Source organism: Petromyzon marinus, chromosome 22 (genome assembly GCF_048934315.1).
Source record: "Petromyzon marinus isolate PM22_M1 ecotype Great Lakes invasive population chromosome 22, UKy_Petmar_22M1.pri1.0, whole genome shotgun sequence".
Classification (NCBI taxonomy): Eukaryota; Metazoa; Chordata; class Hyperoartia; order Petromyzontiformes; family Petromyzontidae; genus Petromyzon; species Petromyzon marinus.
The window spans coordinates 15107131-15125758 of NC_133688.1; the positions used below are offsets into that span (position 1 = coordinate 15107131).

Genomic DNA, 18628 nt, shown 5'->3' on the forward strand with positions numbered 1-18628 from the left:
TTCGAGTACGACTTTTCGTATGACGCATTTTATATATATATATGCGATCTAACCCAAAAAAAAAACCGGTTTTATGGATAATATTGGTCGCGAAAGCCCATGTGTTAAACTCTTACGAGACTTTTGGCGAGCGTGAAAGAGTAGGCCAAAGTAACCTCTGGAAGAGTTCACTCTGAGCTCTGTCCCAGTGGGGAGGCCTTTCTGCCAGTGGTGGAGTGAACAAAAATTGCAGCACCGCACCTTTTACCTTGCGGTGAACCGTATGGTATCAACCTGGCCACAGGTTACTGGGTAGTATCATCGTCATCATCATTTCATCATCATCACGATCCATGGGCAGAGAGCCCGTAGGTGTCCACTGCACATTTCGTTATTTGTTCCCCATTATCCTCTGTCTGGTACCAATATGCTCAAGTAATGTCACATCTTTCTGGCACCAATCTCTTATGTCGTGAAGCCCGTTCTCTGTTAGGCCTTCCTCTATTTCCTGTTCCTTCCATTCTACACGCTTTCTTTGGACTCACTCTGTCTGTTGTTGTATCATCAAATCTTGTAACTCAATTTTAAGCCACTTCCCAACGTGGTATCGACTGCAAACTTGGTATACTCATGTCATACTGATGACAATACTATATTCTATCATAAAAAAAATATTTTTTAAACATTCTTTTTAACATGTTATGTTTCGGCTTGGGTCTACTTGTCCATGATAAAACTGACGTTGGCTGTAATTGGCCACGGTCCCTCTCACGTTATGGCAAGCTTCGGGGCCACTTCCTGGAGTCGTGGAGTTCTGCCATTACTAGTACATTTCATAAAAGCGTGGTTTTAAAAAAGCAGAGGAGATTCTCTCCAGCATCCAGGCAGTGTCGCAGCCCACGTGCAATGAATGTGTGAAGCCTATTGAACTGGCGCTGTATTGATTTCCGTAAAACCTCATGGAATTGAGCACCCTAATATAATGATCCATATGGCCGAAATGTTTACAGTGAGAAACAGCAAAAATAACTGCAGCATTTTGGTATTATTGGTCATAAACCAAGATAAACATTCGAACAAAAATAATTCAATAAATATACAACATCTTCTGTTTCAATGCTCATGTTCATTCTTGATTTGCAAGGAAAGGCTGCGCTACACATTACACGCAAGAATGATAAGTGCCGTACTGTATAACGTGTACACTGAATTGATAATGAGTTTGAGTCATTGCCTGCTATGAGGCCAGTGAGTGTCGCTTGTGTCCCCAAAGGGAACGGAGATAATTGGTTCGTGAACGCTCTTTGTTTATCTCCGTGAGTCACTTTCCTCGTGCAGTGACACGTACTATTTTAATACAGCACCAATGGCCAGCGCATCGTTTATGTCACTTGCTATTATTAGCATTACAGAATACTGCACATGTACAGCATGTGTTTATGTGTATAGCATGTGTTTTTGGGTATGCATGGTGAAATTCGTTTGTTGGATAGGACCCCATACTCTCTGATTCTTTCGGTAAAGTCACGTAGATAGAAAAAATAATAATAGAACACGACGTTTCGGTCGCAACACAAGCGTCCGTCATCAGGTGTTGCGACCGAAACGTCGTGTTCTATTATAATTTTTTTCTATCTACGTGACTTTAACGAAAGAACCAGGAGAGTATGGATTACTGCAGTCACGACAGCCTCAAATCAAGATAGGACCCCATAACTCATGGATACTATCCAATAATAGGACCCAAAACTCATGGGTCCCAATTAACTACTGTGATTAAGCTTCGTTGAACAAGATAAATTAATATAAGTCGGCATCAGAGAGGCGAGAAGAGAATGGCACAACTCAGTTTGCCTTAAGGGTTTGAACACCGATCCTTTCCCGAGAGAGTTAACGGTAATTACGCGGATAATTGAGGTCAGAAATCTCTCCAGGAATCTAACACGGAGCTTGAGTGTCGAAGAGTAGTTCATCGGATAGCATTGCCAAGATAACATTATGGCTCAAGACAATTTAAATATAATTCAAATATTCTTGAACCACAGGTCCTGACGATGATGATGATGTATGGTAAATGTATGAAGAAATTAACCAACCTCTAAGTGAGAGTAAAACACATTACACCATCGTAATGTATGACTAAATGCAAAATTAGGTAACGTGCAGATATGAGAAGATGAGTGGTTAGTTTAGAATTGCAATGGAGAAACAACAGAGGGGTGAGTGTGTTAGGGTTCGCATCCAGTTGGTGAGCCTCGTGTAGAACACGTCACTCGAAGACGCGGCAGCCAAAGTTTGGGACTAACAATGGATTTCTAGCCACAGGTGCGTGATGGTTTGCTGAATTGGAAGAATGGGAGATTACAGTTTGGGGTGGTTTTCATCCAGCGGTGGATTGATCATGGTTGAGCACAATGTGTTTTCTGTGTAACGCATGTTGAAATGACTCTGTTGGATATGAAAATCACGGATGCTATTAAACCAAAGTACTGTGTTATAGTACAATTACCAAAATAGGCTATTTCTGTCTTTAAATAAATTAACGTCTTGTTTTAATGCCAAGAGCGATGGTGTATGAATCCAGCCAGATGGCTAAGACCAAGCAGCTTGCTATTGTAAAGATGCGCGTTTATATCCTAGTTGCGGTTGACTCAGCCCATCATCGCTCTGGGGTCGACAAAATAGGTACCACTTTGTGGGTAAGTCGACCATAGTTGTCTCATGGATAGATTCACCCCTGCCATGGGAATGTGGAATTTCCACGACTGGCTCGGGGCTGTAGACAGGGGACGAACAACGATGCCCCCATGCAATGTTCATCGTCATTTGAGCAGAGAATCACCTTGACCTTAATTTAACATAATTCTATTTACCAAATTTAAATGAAGCTACAACCTCTGTTCCAGATCAGGAGAGAACATGCTCAGCCCATCTACCCATTAAACAGCTGATGCAGCCACTGGTGATGTCACCACGGTGGTGGGCGTGGCTGCTGAGGCTTGGCAGTGTCGGAACTCCCCCGCAGACTTGCGTAATGAGTGCGAGTCCTCTCGGTTTTCATATCGCAGAGGATAATTGGGAGAGAGAGCGAGAGGAAGGCCGTTTCAAGCGCTGCAGGTGAGAATCGCGTGGCATTGCCCAGATTATGTGCTCCTGGACGGCGACGTGTCACGTGTACGATGGGTGTTCAATGTGTGTGTGTGTGACGAGAGGGGGCTATGCGGGCAGTTGTCATGCCCATTCAGTGTTTTCCAATCGTATAGACCGTGAATAAGAGATCAACAAAGCATGCCAATTCGTTACTAGTACAGCACATCCGGTGTGTGACGAACACAACGATGGAATGAATGTGCACTTTGCGTTTACAACAATATGCTCCTCGAAAAATGTTAAGCACCTTAAGTTCATGGCGTTGTTAAGTGTCACAGTGCCCCATGTAAAATAATGTTACTTTTTGTGAGTGAACGGCTGATGCGTGAAAACTAATTTGGAATGCTGTCACATTTCATGCAGGCTAATTCGCTCCGGTAATTTTGTCATTTAGAAATCACAGGTACAGAAGACGGATTGTTACCATCGTAGGGTGCTCTCACCCAACAATTATTTTTATACCCTAATTTCATATTGCAGTACCTGTAATAATCCTCTTTAGCAATGCTAAATTATACAATTGTGCATACAAACTCTTTGGTTCTTTCGGTAACGTCACGTAGGTATAAGAATTTTAAATAATGTTTCTACCTACGTGACTTTACCGAAAGAACCAAAGAGTATGGATTCCTGCAGTCACGAAAGCTTCAAATCTAGATTGTGCATACAATTGGGGCTGCAATGTAAAGTATCAGTTAAAGATGAATTTTTTTTCTCTCCTGAATTACGTGTTGTTGCGTTATAAATGGATTGCAAAATAAATAACACAATACAGTGCTAGATTACAAGTGCATTTTTATTTCATTGCGCACAGTACAAACCAAGGTGGGTAAAATCTTCTGGAATTCACTAGCCTGATTGTACATTCAGCAAGCGACTCCCAGATTTTTCTTGACACTCGCATGAAGTACTTTCTATTATGACTTAGCTGGAGTAATGAATACTTTATAAGTCATGAATATTTTATGACGCCACGCAAATGACATTAATATGCTTTGTAAAATATGTTCGTTTTGCACACGTGTGTTGTCACGCTTTCTGGGTAAATGTTCTGCAGGGGGTTACAGGCGTTGTATGTCCGAAGTATGTCATTTTTTTTTGTATCTAAGGCTTGGCCATTGTTCGTGTTATTGGAAAAGGGCTGAACCTGACCGTCCAGTTCTCTCACGGCAAATTGAGACCATGACACTGTGACACTCCACTGAGCAATGTACGTCACCTTAGGTATGTGTCTCATTTAAATCTCCTGCAGGCTCCAGTGCGCTTACTATGGGTATCTTGTCATTGCACACAACACTATTTAGTAACAACAATAATCCATCCAAAGCCTTACGCGCACCTGATATTTTTTTTCCTTTGCCGTACGCTAGGACGATGTTTCCACAGGTATATCATAGAAGCTCGCTTTGTTACGTGTACTTTGGCGGATAATATTAATGACTGATGGGTTAATCGTTTTACTGTTGCCATCCGCATCTGGCAGAACAGGAGGAGATCGTTTGCCAAAAATGATGCTCAAAATTGTGGCCTTTTAATGAAGAACATCGCTTGATAATTAGTTGCTGCTGAAACTACTGATGATGCTTCTGGAGGAAATACATTTTAAATATTTAATGAAGCTAGAAGTCCTGTGAAAAAAACACAACCCCATGACTTAAATGACAACGTGAAACCCAAACAAATGTGCTGACCCGGATAATCACCTAATTGTTGGATCTCAGAATGAAATTACGAGTGACTGCCCACCACTCACCAGGCCACAGCGAATACATGCATTGCTTTCATTCATATTAAGACGAACGTTTTTATGCTGTGGAGTCTCGGTTTTTTTCAGTGTGTGTGTGTGTGTGTGCGTGCTAACTATCGAGCCATCTTAATCAGGTTCAGACTGCACTTGGCCGTTCAACATGCCACACGTGTTCCATTCTTGTCCGCTGGGTCGTAACGTAGTTTTGTTTTAAGCTTATTTCCTGAAACGCAGACCTTTTTTTTTGTTTTTTAAGCACCCTGTATTGGGGACAGTAGAGTTGGGCAATCGCAATCGGCCGGCAGCGCACAGGGTGAACCCGACAAAGCTCACCTGGCGCTGCTCGCTCCGTTTGCTTTAGCCACAGAGCGTTCATAGCACGCGTGTGACGTTCACACGTGCGGGCCGACGTATGGTTGGTTGTCTGTTGTGGCGATTCAAAGAAGAAGAAGAAGACAAAAAAGTTGCGGTCATTTTTTTTTTTTAAAGTGCGGCCGGATTTTTGAACGATGCACGCGAATTTAAAGGGCAGCCCGGCTGTTAAGGAAGGGGGGGGGTGGCTTTACGCACGGTTGGCACTCGCCTGGCCCCACCCCCCCCCCCCCCCCCTGTCACTCGCACGGCAGTCTACACTCACCAGCCTTATAACTCGTCTGAGCCCTCCACCACTCACTGTTTTTAGACAATATATTGGACATCTCCTTGAGATGCAGCGGCTTCCCTCCATTGTCGCCTTGTACACGCGCCTTGCAGAAGGCATACGCTGCTTCTGTCCATTGTATTATTTTGTAAATAGGGCCTCATTGCACAACCGAGCATTACAAATGATTAAATGGATAAACAGCACAGGCGCCAGCCAGTAAGTCAAATTATCGGGTCGAAGGTACATTTTGTGTGTGTGGGAATTTTGTACTAGATTGCATAAACTGCATATGATGCTTTTTCAGATGACACCTCATTGAAATTAGTGGGGCATTCCAGGTGTAGTTCTACAGACAAACGTACATAATATTAGTCGATTGTATAGTAGAGAAGGCATTTCGTTTAATGAGTTTTAATGAAAACCGTATATGTGCCGAGAAAATGTATGCCATGTGTTCAATAGACAGCACATGCATGGCTAGTCAATGAAATTATGTTCAAACTAAAACTTACACTTACAGCCCTCAGTCAATCAACTTCTGGATGAGGACCTCCACACAATATAGGGTGGTTGGTCATATTAATGGTTTAATCATACTTCACAATGCTGGTCAGTGTGGGCTGGTGAAGAGGACCGGTGCCGATATCATTCGCCACCGGCGTTACTCGTGCCTGGCATTCAAACGTAGGTGACCAGGTTCAAAGTGAAGTGTGCTAACCCACTGCGCCACCACTCCACCCAAACATGTTCAAAAGGCTGAACGAATTTTTACTCTCGATATATTGTACTGCATCGTGTGTTTAAACGTCTTTTGCAATGCATAGCTATTCATTTTCTTTAACGTCAATTTATAAAGTTATGGTACGTGCATCAAATCATGCATGTAAGAATCTATGTTTTTACATTTCTATACAGATTTCCATTGCTTCACGTGCACGTGACTAACCTATTTCTACCCGGAATTCCCTATGTGCGGTTTTAATTCGCACGTGGATCGATAAAGGACCATAAAATAAAATGTTTCTAGTTATTTATTAAATTATATATTGCATGTACTGGGTTCACTTGACTCCTGTAGCCACGAACGGCTACTACGTTCACCACAATGTAAAACAAACGTCCTTAGTTAAATTGAATTGCGAGCCTGAATCGCACAAATTAACAAATCGTCGAGGGTTGAATCACTGTACGTGTTATGTATACAAGCCCCGTGCATGACTGGCTTGGTAATAGGCCGGTCTGGAATGGTACGCCTTGGTGTTGCACTTAAACCGGCTGGTATGTCCTTTTAAGTTGAGCAATCCCCTATTTCCGTAAGCAAGTGACGTTTGCACAGAGCAAGGCTGACGCGCTATTTCCCCCCACCCCCCACCTCTTTCCCCCCCACCCTGCCCCTAACCCCGTCTGTTGTTGTAAATCACAGCAGTGGCCCTGGGAACGGAGGTTGGAGATGAACCGCGAGAGCCTGAGGTTTCGATAAACCGCCGAATGCACGTGGCTCCTGCGCATCATGGAAGACGCCCATAAGTAAGTGTCAGATCGGCGTGGCAGGGTACCGGGGAAATTTCAAAACGTGTGTACATTTTCAAAAACGAGTTGGGCAGGTACGCCAAATAGCTGAGCCGCCTTGTGGCTACGATAAATATGAGTTTTTCTTGGGTGCGTTGGACAGAAATATAAATTTTACTTTTTAAGGTTGCCCATAATGGTACGGAGAGTTCGTGTTGTGTGAACACAAGTATATTCTTGCGTACCGGATTAAGTGTGTGTGTTTAGTTTCAGACGTCAGATTTTAGGTGTGTATGAAGTGCCTCCCTCGCAGTTTGAATTGTCCGGATTTGCGGTCGTAAGCCAAGCCTTATTCAAATTGCGGCGATTACAGCGTCTCTACTGTTCGTCTGTTGAACTTCTTTCGCACCGTACGTAGCCAACCGTGCTAATTGGAGGTGCAGTGACTGCAGTGATCACGTTAACCCATTACGTAGAGCGCACAAGCAAATATAAACAAAGGGATGGTTAACTACGCGATTCAATGCATATATCGTGAACATAAGAATCGCTTGCAATCGATGCATTATCACATGCCTGTCGGGTTTGAATACATCATTCTCTATGTCAGCCAGTGCCTCCAGTATTGCAGAGCAACAAAAAGGGCAAGTTGGGACTTGTCCCACTTGTAGGCCCAGTGTGAAAGCAACTACCCTCGACTCCACCCCGCAGCGCGCGAGAGGCGCTGACAACTTTGGTCACCTTTTTAATGCCACCTACGGGCCCGACGACTGCCCGACAGTTCGCTGTCGGGCCGCGCCTAAGTCGTCTCCCATCGCTCGCACCCCAGCTCCGTGGCCAGTCGATCGAGCCGCTCGAAGCCAGACGTGATGTCGGAGAGCGGTACCGTTAGGGAGACGCGGGCCGTTTTCAGACCGAGCAGCTCATCCTCTTCCACCGCCACCGTGTAGGCGTCGCTCACACGCCACACCCGGCGCTCGCTCCTCTGGCTGCTCGAGAACGCGAGCACGTTGGCACGTCGTAGGAACGCTTCCAGGCCGGCGATGTTCCCTTCCCCGTCGGGCGGGTCGACGCCGATGACGCTCCTCAGATGACGCACGATGTCACCTTCCCCCTTGATTTCTGCGTAGCTGTAGGCGCTGTCGGGCGCGTGGCCACTTGTGCGCGAGCCGTGGCGCGAGCGAGGGTCGCCGTGGTCTTCCGCGCGCGCGTTATTGCCCTCCGAATTGCCACGTTCGGTGGCCCTGCCGTCATCACCACGCTTGTACGTGGCTTTGTCGTCGTCGCTGTTGCTGACGGGGCTATCAACGCGAGGCATCCCCTGTTCTTCCTCTTTCGCATCTGGCATCGCGGTATTGATAAACGCATTGTCTGTACCACCACTCTGGTTTTTTCCATCACTTTCCCGGTCGTATGTGTTGTGGTCATGCTTGCGGTGCGGATTGATCAATGGCTTATTGGCATCCTCGGCCTCGTGAGCTAAGTCCTGAGCCTCGTCATCAGCGGCCACCTCCATCTCGCTTGCTTTTCCTTGGCTTTGGATGAAGTCGTCCTCCAAGTCGGCGATGTTTTGAGACCCTACAAGCAACTTCCACTCTCCATTGCGACAGCTGAGCCAGGTGGCGTGCAGGGATAGGCTGTAGTCCGCGGTGTCGAAGTACTGCTGCGTAACGAGCTCCTCCTTGATGCACCACGCTCCTGCCTCCTTCAGCCGTTCCTCGCTCCTCGCGCCCAGCAGGTAGACCTGGTCTATCTGCAGCATTTGCTCTGGACTTGCCGTCGCTTGAGCCATTTTTGGGCAGATTATTCCTGGAGGAAGAACACGCGACAGTTTTTCGCTTAGAACTTTTTGGTGCGTGGCTGTGACCTCGCAGCAGCTTTTTTGGCTTACCGTCTGACAAAGACGGTGGCTGCATCTCTCGCGCTTTCAGATGTGCTTTTGTGGCCCTCTGGTGCTTCTACTGTTAAATGTAGATTGCAAAACTCTGTTCTTTAGAACTGCTTTTTGTTTCGAATTTGTTGTCCTTCCCCTGCATCTCCGATTAGCACGGTTGGCTACGTATGGTGTGAAACAAGTTCAACATACAGACTTTTGTGGTCACTGAAACCTCACAGGGACTGGAGGGAGCTGATTCCCCCTGCCCCCCTCCCACCCCATTTCTGAAGGCTCAAGACCTCATTTGAAATGTTTAAAGTCAAGTAGAAAAGAATGGTTCAATATTCAGCAGCAGTGGGTACAGCCGTGCCTTCATATGCACTCTGGTGAGATCTAGACCAGTCTGCAGAATATTCTTACAAAATTTTGTTTGGCATTTAACATTGCTCGAAGTTTGTTTGGCATTGCCTGTGTCATGTGCCCCCCCCCCCCCATAAACAAGATCACAATACAGGTGTTGGCCTTCTATGCTGTATGGAGTATGAACGTATAATTTTAAAAAATATTGGCATCATTAATACAGCGGTCGAAAATAGACTACATTCTTGTGAGTAAAGTAAATATATCATGCGCAATAATCGCCAACAGGTTATGCCACTCAAATGAGAGCAGTACATTCCTTCTGGGGACAACATTTATTTTGTTCACTTCATAGTTTAACCGTTTATTTCACAATAAAAACCAATCCATGACATGACTCGGACGACGGACTATTAGACACAGTCGCAACACTAGGCCCGGGCTTCGTGCTTGGTCTTGAAGCTCGTCCCTTCCCTTGTGCTCTGCCCTTTTATATCTCTCGAGCCCTCTTTCTGGAATCTTCCCTCACTGTTTTTTTCCCCACAGCCAATCCCTGTCCTTCTCCTCTAAGGGTTCCCAACCGTCGCCTCTGGGTTCCACTCCGTTTCCCGCCTATTCTCGTTCAAACCTTTTCCTCCAATCGCTTCAAAAGCCCTGTCTCCCGACCAATCATCGTCGAGGTCTCTTTCGGCCAATCGGAGACCTTGGCCTACTTTTGAATAACCATTTGGCTGCACATTGGCTTGGGGTGAGTGCTTGGTAATTTTGGTCATTACACATGCACAGTGTTGCATGAACAGCGCACAGGGAGTTTCACAATATCCAGCTTCATTGGTTTACTTGTAAAACGGAAAGCTTTCCTGGACTCATCACTCTTCCTGCAAGCCGTAAACTAATATGCATTGATTTTTGTTGTAAGAAAACCGAGTGCTTCACCAAACGGGGGAGGCTAAACAGGGAAGTGAACAGCAATTCCTATCACTGTACACCTCGTCGATAGTTTAAATGTGCCCACGTCTTTTTTTCATTTAAAATCTTCACGTGAAATGAACTAATGGAATGTTAACGTAGCGTTATAGTTTGCAGACGTTAATCCCGATTTGTAAAATTAATTCGCGTTGGTGGTGTTTTTTTTCCCTTAAATTTATTTTAATAAACTTGCAACATGCACAGTGTTCGAGGAAACGACTCGCAGGCACGGAGATCCACAGACAAGTGGGAAGGGGGCCACAATTGCCCATCCGTTAAAATAATACTCTGTAGTAACGTAATTAGATTCACGCATTACCAACAAAATTCGCATTTACAGCCCTTTGACAATCCAGTGCTGGATGGAGGGTCTCCCCACACTGTGCTGAGTGGGGATTATTCGCCGGTCACGGATATTATTTGACCATACTTCACCTTGCTGGTTAGTGCGTGTTTGGGGAAGACGGACGAGGCGTATAGACGTTGGGGAGCATAGAAAGTACTGCACAGGCCAGCACAGCAATGGATTTGGCTGCACTGCCCACTGCTGACCACCACGTAGCTCCGCAGCAATCAGCTGTGCATGGGTGGTCGCCCATCCAAGCACTAACCAGCCTCAACGGTGCTTAGCGTCCGAGATCTGACGATATCCAAGCACATTCCGGGTGATTTGGTCATAAGCATTATGGCACATAACTGTGCCATTAATGGGCATATGTATTATACAGTATGTTAGCCAGTCTATTAGCAAAGCGTTTGCTGTTTGTGGGTGTTTCCATTAATTTTCAAGACCCACTTATGGAAACTGAAAATGCCTCCTCCAGCACATTTCCCACGTGGAGTATGACATTTTGATCAAACGTGCGGTGTAGAATAACGCTGAGCTAATTCGGATTATTGGGAATTTTAAACAAGCTGGCAAAATTCCTGCTCCCACGCACGCCAACGTTTCCTGGAGTTCAGGCATTGGTCTGCGTTATTGGGTGTCAATTTTGTCGAATGTTTCTCGTAATTTACATGGCAACGCGGTTTCCTCCCACACCTAAAAACCCATTAATTGGCCGTTAACACCATAATAGACAGGAGATCACAGAGCTTGGGCTACAGCTTTTGCCGGCTCACCACGTGGCTGCCTACCTGCTCGCCTGTTGGTTCCTCACGCCTCCCGAGTGTTTTTTTCTCTTTTCGAGAGCGAGTGAATACTGTGCACGATGTAAGTACAAACATCTGTGCTGCGTATTTAATTGGTGGTGTAAGTAGTCCCCCATGTGGCTTTGTCGTGGCTGTGCCACACACCTGCACAAGATTGAGCACACTGTGCAATAAGGCTGTTCGTAGGGAGGGGAGGGATGGGTGGTTATTCTCCTCCCTCCCCCAGTGATTTGACGAATGTCAGGGTCACGATTCAGTGGAATAATCGATTCAAAATGTTTAACATTGCGGTCTATGGCATCGCCTCTCGTGGTTATGAGAGTGACCTTGAAACTAAAAACTAAACTTCATATTTTAGCAGGTAAGGCCCACTGAGCTAAATAGCAATTTTCTTCAGAAGCGACCTTGCCACAAATGATAGCTCAAAGAAGTGGCTTATCACGTGGAAATGTATGGCAGCAAATATTCTAAACGCGTGTTGATTCTAAATGTGGAGGGAAAAACCTGGAAAAAATCCACGCGACCACGTGAAGAGAGACATGCATACTCCAAATATCAGGGTCGGGATCAAACCCACGACCTCCTGTATACCAGGCAAGGTAATTAACATCTCACCAACGTGGCGTTCCATTACATACAACACGTACGAATATAAAGAGAAAACGTTTCGATGCATCGTGAGTTTAAGAATCAGGATCACTGTAGTCAATTCACGGAATTCATCATTCTGCTCCCACTCTTTGTGTACCATGACCAATTTAACCCATCTATTTAAGATGCTCATAATGGCCCGTGTGAGGCCGTCATGCAGGGGTCACTCTGAACACAGGGGCTGATGAGCATTCGTGTTTAGTTTTGTTGTTGTATATGCCTGTGTTTTGAATAATAAGTCTAAATCATGCACAAGACAGCTTCCAGTGATGCTGAGCAAAGATCTACAGTATTCCTCCAAATCAGTATTCCTGTGGTAGCGTGCACAATCTAAGGTGCCTCCAGACGATGAAGCACAGTAAGCCCCCGATCACAAGTGGAAGCCTGGCTTCGCTAAGCCACCTCCTAAGACTCCGCAAGATGTTTTGGCCATTTCAAGTTCACGGGTCTAATTAGAGCGCACGCACGCACGCGTTGACACATCGCAAGCTCGCAAGTTACATACAAAGTAGTCTATGCCCGCGTGTACATCCACACAAGCGCCTTCTTTACGAGCACACAGGCACAATTGATACACACACACACACAGGTGTGTACGCACGGTCACAGCTGCAGTCGTGGAGGTCACGCTGCCCTGCATTGCACGCACCTGCACGCACCTGCACGCACCTGCACGCACCTGCACGCACCTGCACGCACCTGCACGCACCTGCACGCACCTGCACGCACCTGCACGCACCTGCACACAGACTGTAGGGGCAAGTGCTGTTAGCGAGCACCTATGAAGGCCGGAACGGTACACGAGGGGGTGGGTGGCCAACACCACGCCCGGCCGCCTTTGTCTCCCCAGTGGCGATGTTTTTATCCACCGCACCAGGTATTCATTTGAGGCTGAGTCGACCTAGGGGGAGGCCCAGGACCTGTTCAGATAATCGTCACTGGTGTTGGCCGTGAGCGGGAATTGAAACCGGGGTCGCCAGGTTCATAGCGCAGCGTAGCGTAAACCGCTACACTACCGCTCCCCACGCACCTGTACGCACCTACACACGCCTACACACGCCTACACACACCTGCACACAAAGACAAACACCCCCCCCCTCCCGTATAGCCTCAACAGGTTTTCTGGAGCAGGTGCTGTTAGCAAGTAGCACTCATATTGAAGGTCCACACGGCACACGAGGGGGTGGTGAGGGAAGCACCACGCCCGGCCGCCTTTGTCTCCTTCGTGGCGATGTTTCGATGCCGCAACCAACAAGTTGCTAATTTGAGGCTGAGTCGACCGAGGCAAGTACCGGGACCAGTTCGGATCATCGTCATTGGCGAGGGGGAATAGAACTCGACTTGCCCCGCATAACGTAGCCGCGCCAATCACTGCTTCTCCACGTCGCGCACACCTGCACAAAGGCAAAGATCCCCCAGATAGGCTTAACGGACTGTTGGGGCAAGTGCCGTTAGCGAGCACCTAATGAAGGCTGGAACGGCACACGAGGATGGTGGGTGGCCAACACCACGCACGGCCGCCTTTGTCTCCCCAGTGGCGATGTTTACACACCGCACCAGGTACTCGTTTGAGGCCGAGTCGACCTAGGGGAGGCCCAGGACCGATTGGAGATAATCGTCACTTGGTGTTGGCCGTGTGTGAGAATCGAACCCGGGGGACCGGGGTTTGTAGCGCAGCGCGCTATCCGCGACACTACCGCTCCCCGCTATGTCACACACCTACACGCACGTGGAAAATCAAGGAAAAATGCGGCCGGTTCAAGTTTGCGCACAATGGCGAGTCGTGCGTACCTTGCAAACCCGTACAGAGCACGGGCCATGGAAACACACCTGTCCGCAGATACCTGAGAACTCAGGTGTGTGTGTGTGCGTGTGTGCGTGCGCCCTTCTAGGCCACGTCCGCTCGTTGTGTCCACGTGCGCGCAAAGTGTCACCCAGATTCTGTGTTTACATACCAGTTACAGGTTCAGTACTCTGACACCATTATTGATTTAAATTCTGAAAGTCCCTGTCGTTTCAAAAACACAAAATTTTGACAGATTCTATAAGTTATGCCCGTCGCTTGGGTCAGGTGCTTTCCATCCCTCCCTCCCTCATTTCAACATTAACCGGCACAGGGTAATTTGCTCGCTGTCACTCCGTCAAGCACGGTGGTTTTATTTCCTCTCCCCACGTCTACCGCGAACCGAGCCGCAATGCGTCCAGGTCCTGCTGAGCACACGCGTGCACGCGCCCGTGTGTCATGTGTCTCTGTCCGTGTGTGGGAGCTGGTGGTGTCGAGCGGTTAGCGATTATGCCGTTCACGGCCAACACCGTTCGACGATGATTTGGGATCGGTCCTGGGCCTCCCCTAGGTCGACTCGGCCTCAAAGGAGTACCTGGTGCTGTGTGTAAATATCGCCACGAGGGAGACGAGCGTGGGCCGGTCGTGGATTCTGGCTACCCACCCCCTCGCGTGCCGGTGCCGGCCTTCATAGGTGCTGGCTAAGAGCACTTGTCTGAACAGTCGGTGTTTAAAGCTTTGTGTGTGAGTGGCGTGTGTTGAGGAATTACCCAGAAAGTGTATTTTTTTTTAATTCCACCCATGACACTGATGGCAAGGATGGGATCGATGGATGTTCATGATCATTATTTGGACACAGACCCCCTGGATTTCATTGTGCTATGTGGAAAGTGCTGCCAGAGTCTCGTTGGAGGTGGGGGGGGTGCTAGAGTAGGAGAAGGAATTTAGCAATATTTTGATGCAAGCCAAGGTTTCACCCAAGCAAACACTCCGAGCGAATCCCACGCAGAACAAACATTGGCAAGGGTGCATAGCTTCGACCAGAGCGCACCTTCGATGCCATGGAAACCTTGTGTTTCAACACAGCCTACCGTTTGGCCTGTAATAGCTTAATAACCTGACAGCGTTGCCTGGGTGACCTGGCATTATTCCACGTGGCAAAGAAGAATTAAGAGCATTATAAAAGGCAGCTTGTTTAACGTTTGGTACAGTGTAAGGTTACCATCTAATTAAACCATAATGGAAAAGGCAGTCTATGAAATTATTTGTTTTAAGTAGGTAATAATTCACTTTTTGCACATTTACTTAACTGGAGTGCTGAGTGGTGATTGAAATGAAACGCTGCAGATTAATACTTTGTTGAGACGCAGTCACATACACAGCAAGGTACATCGGTGCTGTCAATCAAATTTGCATTCGTCAATGATTGCACTGCTTCAGTTATTATTATAAGTAGAAACCAAATGTTGACTTAAAGCTTTTGTGACTGCAGGAATTCATATTCTATGGTTCTTTCGGTACAGTCACGTAGATAAGTTCAAAGGAAATAACGAAAAATAACAAACAAAAAAACTCCGACCTTTCGATCGCAACGCAAGCGGTCGTCATCAGGAGGAAAAAAAACCATCTAGTTTTTTGTTATTTTTGGTTATTTTCTTTGAACCTATCTACGTGACTTTACCGAAAGACCCATAGAATGTGGAAACCAAATTTGTTTCTACAAATTATTATAGTCTACGTACACGTGTGTTTCTACTCTTCTTGAGTGAACGCTTGTTTGTATGTATGCTGAACTTTGTTTAGCACCGTACGTAGCCAACCGTGCTAATTGGAGATGTGGGGGGAAAGACGACAAATTTGTCTTCTGCCCTGCTACAGGAATTTTCACGCAAATTTCACTTGACATGGATTTTGAGCCAGCACCAAGACCTTTTGCCATCTTTTGTTCGCGTCATAACATTCAAAAACTGGCATAGTTGCTGTCAACTATGGCGAAGGTAAAAGATGCGCCCTCGGTACATCTCCGTATTCTAGCCGTCGGTTCATCTCCCTATTTTAGCCCTCGGTTCATCTCCCTATTTTAGCCCTCGAATAAAAGTGAGCGGTTTCCTGCGCAATTCAATAACTCGGACGCTGATGTCCCGTCGCAGCCATGACCCAGTGGTGGAAATTCCACTTTCCCATGGCAGCGGGGTGAGTCCTTTCCAGGGAACAATCACTGTTGACCATCTCCACGATGTAGCACTGTACTCATTTGATCGACCCCGGGTTGAGTCAAACGCCGACTGAGATTTTAACTTGCAATCTGACGATTGCAAGCCCAACACTCTCCTAATCTACCACATGGCTTGATTCTTGTTTTAATCCTTTGTATTATAAGGCTTGCACTATCATTTTCAGTCAGGCGCATTCATAGTGTAATTTGATACAATTGATTTCAAATGTATCATCAGAAAGTTATTGCTTATGATGGAGTGTCCTTTTAGAAATGTGGGCATTTAGCAGCGTGAGGTAACCAGAGTAAAATTTACAAATCTTAAAAAACTGCATACCCAGGTTACTAATTACTGGTCGAGTACGCTAGTGTATGTATTTGGTGTCCCACTACTTGTGTATGGCAGTATGTTACAGTGAGGGAAAAAAGTATTTGATCCCCTGCTGATTTTGTACGTTTGCCCACTGACAAAGAAATGATCAGTCTATAATTTTAATGATTGGTTTATTTGACTGAGATTTGAACTTGCAATCTAACGATTGCAAGCCCAACACTATCCTAATCTACCACATGGCTTGATTCTTGTTTTAATCATTAAAGTACCGCATTGACCGTATTTTGGTTTAGCACTGTTTTAGCTGTGAGCATACACATACAGTATACACACCAGAAGCATAGAAATACAGTGTATTGATGAACATTTTTTTCTTGTATTAGGCTGCAGTGGTTGATCATGTATAAATGTAAAGTCTTCCCGCACTATGCATTGCGATCTTAACGGCACTTAACAGCTCATGCATTACCATACGTACGGTATATCACCATTTAATTGGCACTGTGATAAATTACACAATTCTGGCCTTTCAGAATTGTATTATCAACGTGAAATTAAACGGCAGGTAATATTTTCTCTGAAATTATGCAGAGATTAGGTATATGCTGTCATTGCATGGCCCACTGGCGCTGCGAACGCGCCGATTTAACAGCAGGCTTATTAGCAGTCTATTTGAGTACAAGAACGGCACGCTCTCTATAATTACGTCGCACGATTTACAATACGGAGTTGCTCGTGGTGTGGAAACTTTAACGCTGGCTGTATCAGAGAGCATATGTGGCGTGTTGCGTGAGGACGATATTTAATAGAGCTTACCTGTCGCTAAACGGCACGGCTAAAATGCCCGCTTGGGACCCTGGGTTTGTGTTGCAGGTGTGGCCCATGGAGACAGGTAGTTGGGTTTGTTTTTGCTTTGTGTGTGATTTTTCCCCTTCCCCCCTCCCTTCACACTGTGTACGGTATCGCTGTGTAAGCTGGGGAGTCCCAAGAGCTGATTGGTGTACTGCCTTTGTTGATCTTCGGAGTTGGTGGTTGAGAACTGAGTTTGTTTTTTACGGGAATTGTTTTTTCCGAATCGAACATATTTGAGTCGAAGTGTATGGTTCACACCTACCGTAGGGCGATGTCCATGCATGAAAACTGTGCATTATTAAACCAGAAGTGTCTGTGTGGTGTAGTTATCATTGCCTCCTTACCTTAGGGCTCAAGGTTCAAGGAATCGAATCCACTGTCAGCCCCACGACGGTTTTCGTCATTTTAAAATAAAATCAACACGCCACATGTTACTTTTATGTTTCGCGTAAATAACGACGACGTTTATGAATAGGCTATTGTGTAAGTACTGATTGGGCCACATTTAAAACTCTTTCATGGAAAAGCTTAACTACCTGAGTGTCTCCTTTGGTACATTTTATTTTTTAGTTATGTTGAGATTAGGTATGTTCCTCAGGACCAATTTGCTACAAGGCAACACTCTGCGTACAGAAAATGATGGTACAGTAGTTCCCTTTGATTATATTATCACCATTTTCATTATGGATCGTCACCATAGCCAGACATATTGGACGGTATCAATAGAATGCTAATCTTGTCACTGTCTAACTCGTGTCCTGGTTCAGACACATTTTACAAGGGTAATGTGTGTGTGAAATGTGTATATTCAGCTATACAGTAATATGTAGAATTCAATACGCCATAATACTGTTGGTCACGTATAGGGGAGAAAAGCCGGGAGACCAGCATTGCTCAGAATAATATAATGTAAGGTGTTTTCAATTTAATGTAATAGCAAAACGGAAATTTATAACCAATGGAGGAATTCATATATTGGAATGAACATGGTCCATTAAGCACTTACCTAATCATTGCTTCTGTCTGCTGGGACCAGGCTTAATCAAAAAGAAGATTGCATTGGTCTTAGCAGGAAACCAAAACGACATTGGGTGCTGCCAATATGCCCATTTTTGTTACAATGCTAAAACCACTTTATTAGTCCTTCCTTTCAAGCTCGTGTATATACACATTATTACTAAATCCCCGGTTTAACAAGCGGCTGCAGACAAAAATGTGAAGGAAAATCAATGTGATGTGAATATGCAACAAAGCGAGTTCTGGGGGGGAATAAAAGTACCCATCTGCAAGGGTCTTCCGTTTACATGCCAATATTGTTGAGAAGGGACATGCCAATATTGTTGAAGGGTGATGGAGCGGTTGCGCAGTTGTTAGCACATCGTTTAGCGCAGCGTGCGATGAATCTGGC

The 18628-nt window shown here is 45.9% G+C and overlaps 2 protein-coding genes across 9 annotated transcripts in view; one reads left to right on the forward strand and one right to left on the reverse strand.

Moving 5' to 3' along the window:
* LOC116944948 (ras-specific guanine nucleotide-releasing factor RalGPS2-like) overlaps positions 1-18628 on the forward strand; it is a 226099-nt gene that overhangs the window by 43515 nt on the left and 163956 nt on the right. For 7 of the 8 annotated variants that reach the window (XM_032958926.2, XM_032958928.2, XM_032958930.2 and 4 more), the window contains exon 2: positions 6943-7046. In XM_032958926.2, coding sequence (XP_032814817.2) covers positions 7030-7046 — 17 coding nt within the window. In that variant the 5' untranslated portion in view covers positions 6943-7029. Of the gene's footprint in view, positions 1-2885; positions 3097-6942; positions 7047-18628 lie in introns of all 8 variants that reach the window. The other variant, XM_032958924.2, reaches the window with a different exon arrangement.
* Positions 7046-17273, reverse strand: LOC116944950 (uncharacterized). The gene is made up of 2 exons (XM_032958932.2): positions 17185-17273; positions 7046-8837 (listed from the first exon to the last, which is right to left on the reverse strand). The coding sequence occupies exon 2, from the start codon at positions 8818-8820 to the stop codon at positions 7828-7830; it is 993 nt and encodes a 330-aa protein (XP_032814823.2). The 5' UTR covers positions 8821-8837; positions 17185-17273; the 3' UTR covers positions 7046-7827.

Coding starts and splice junctions, on each gene's coding strand:
- LOC116944950 (XM_032958932.2), bottom strand. CDS start 8,820: ATGGCTCAAGCGACGGCAAGTCCAGAGCAAATGCTGCAGATAGACCAG.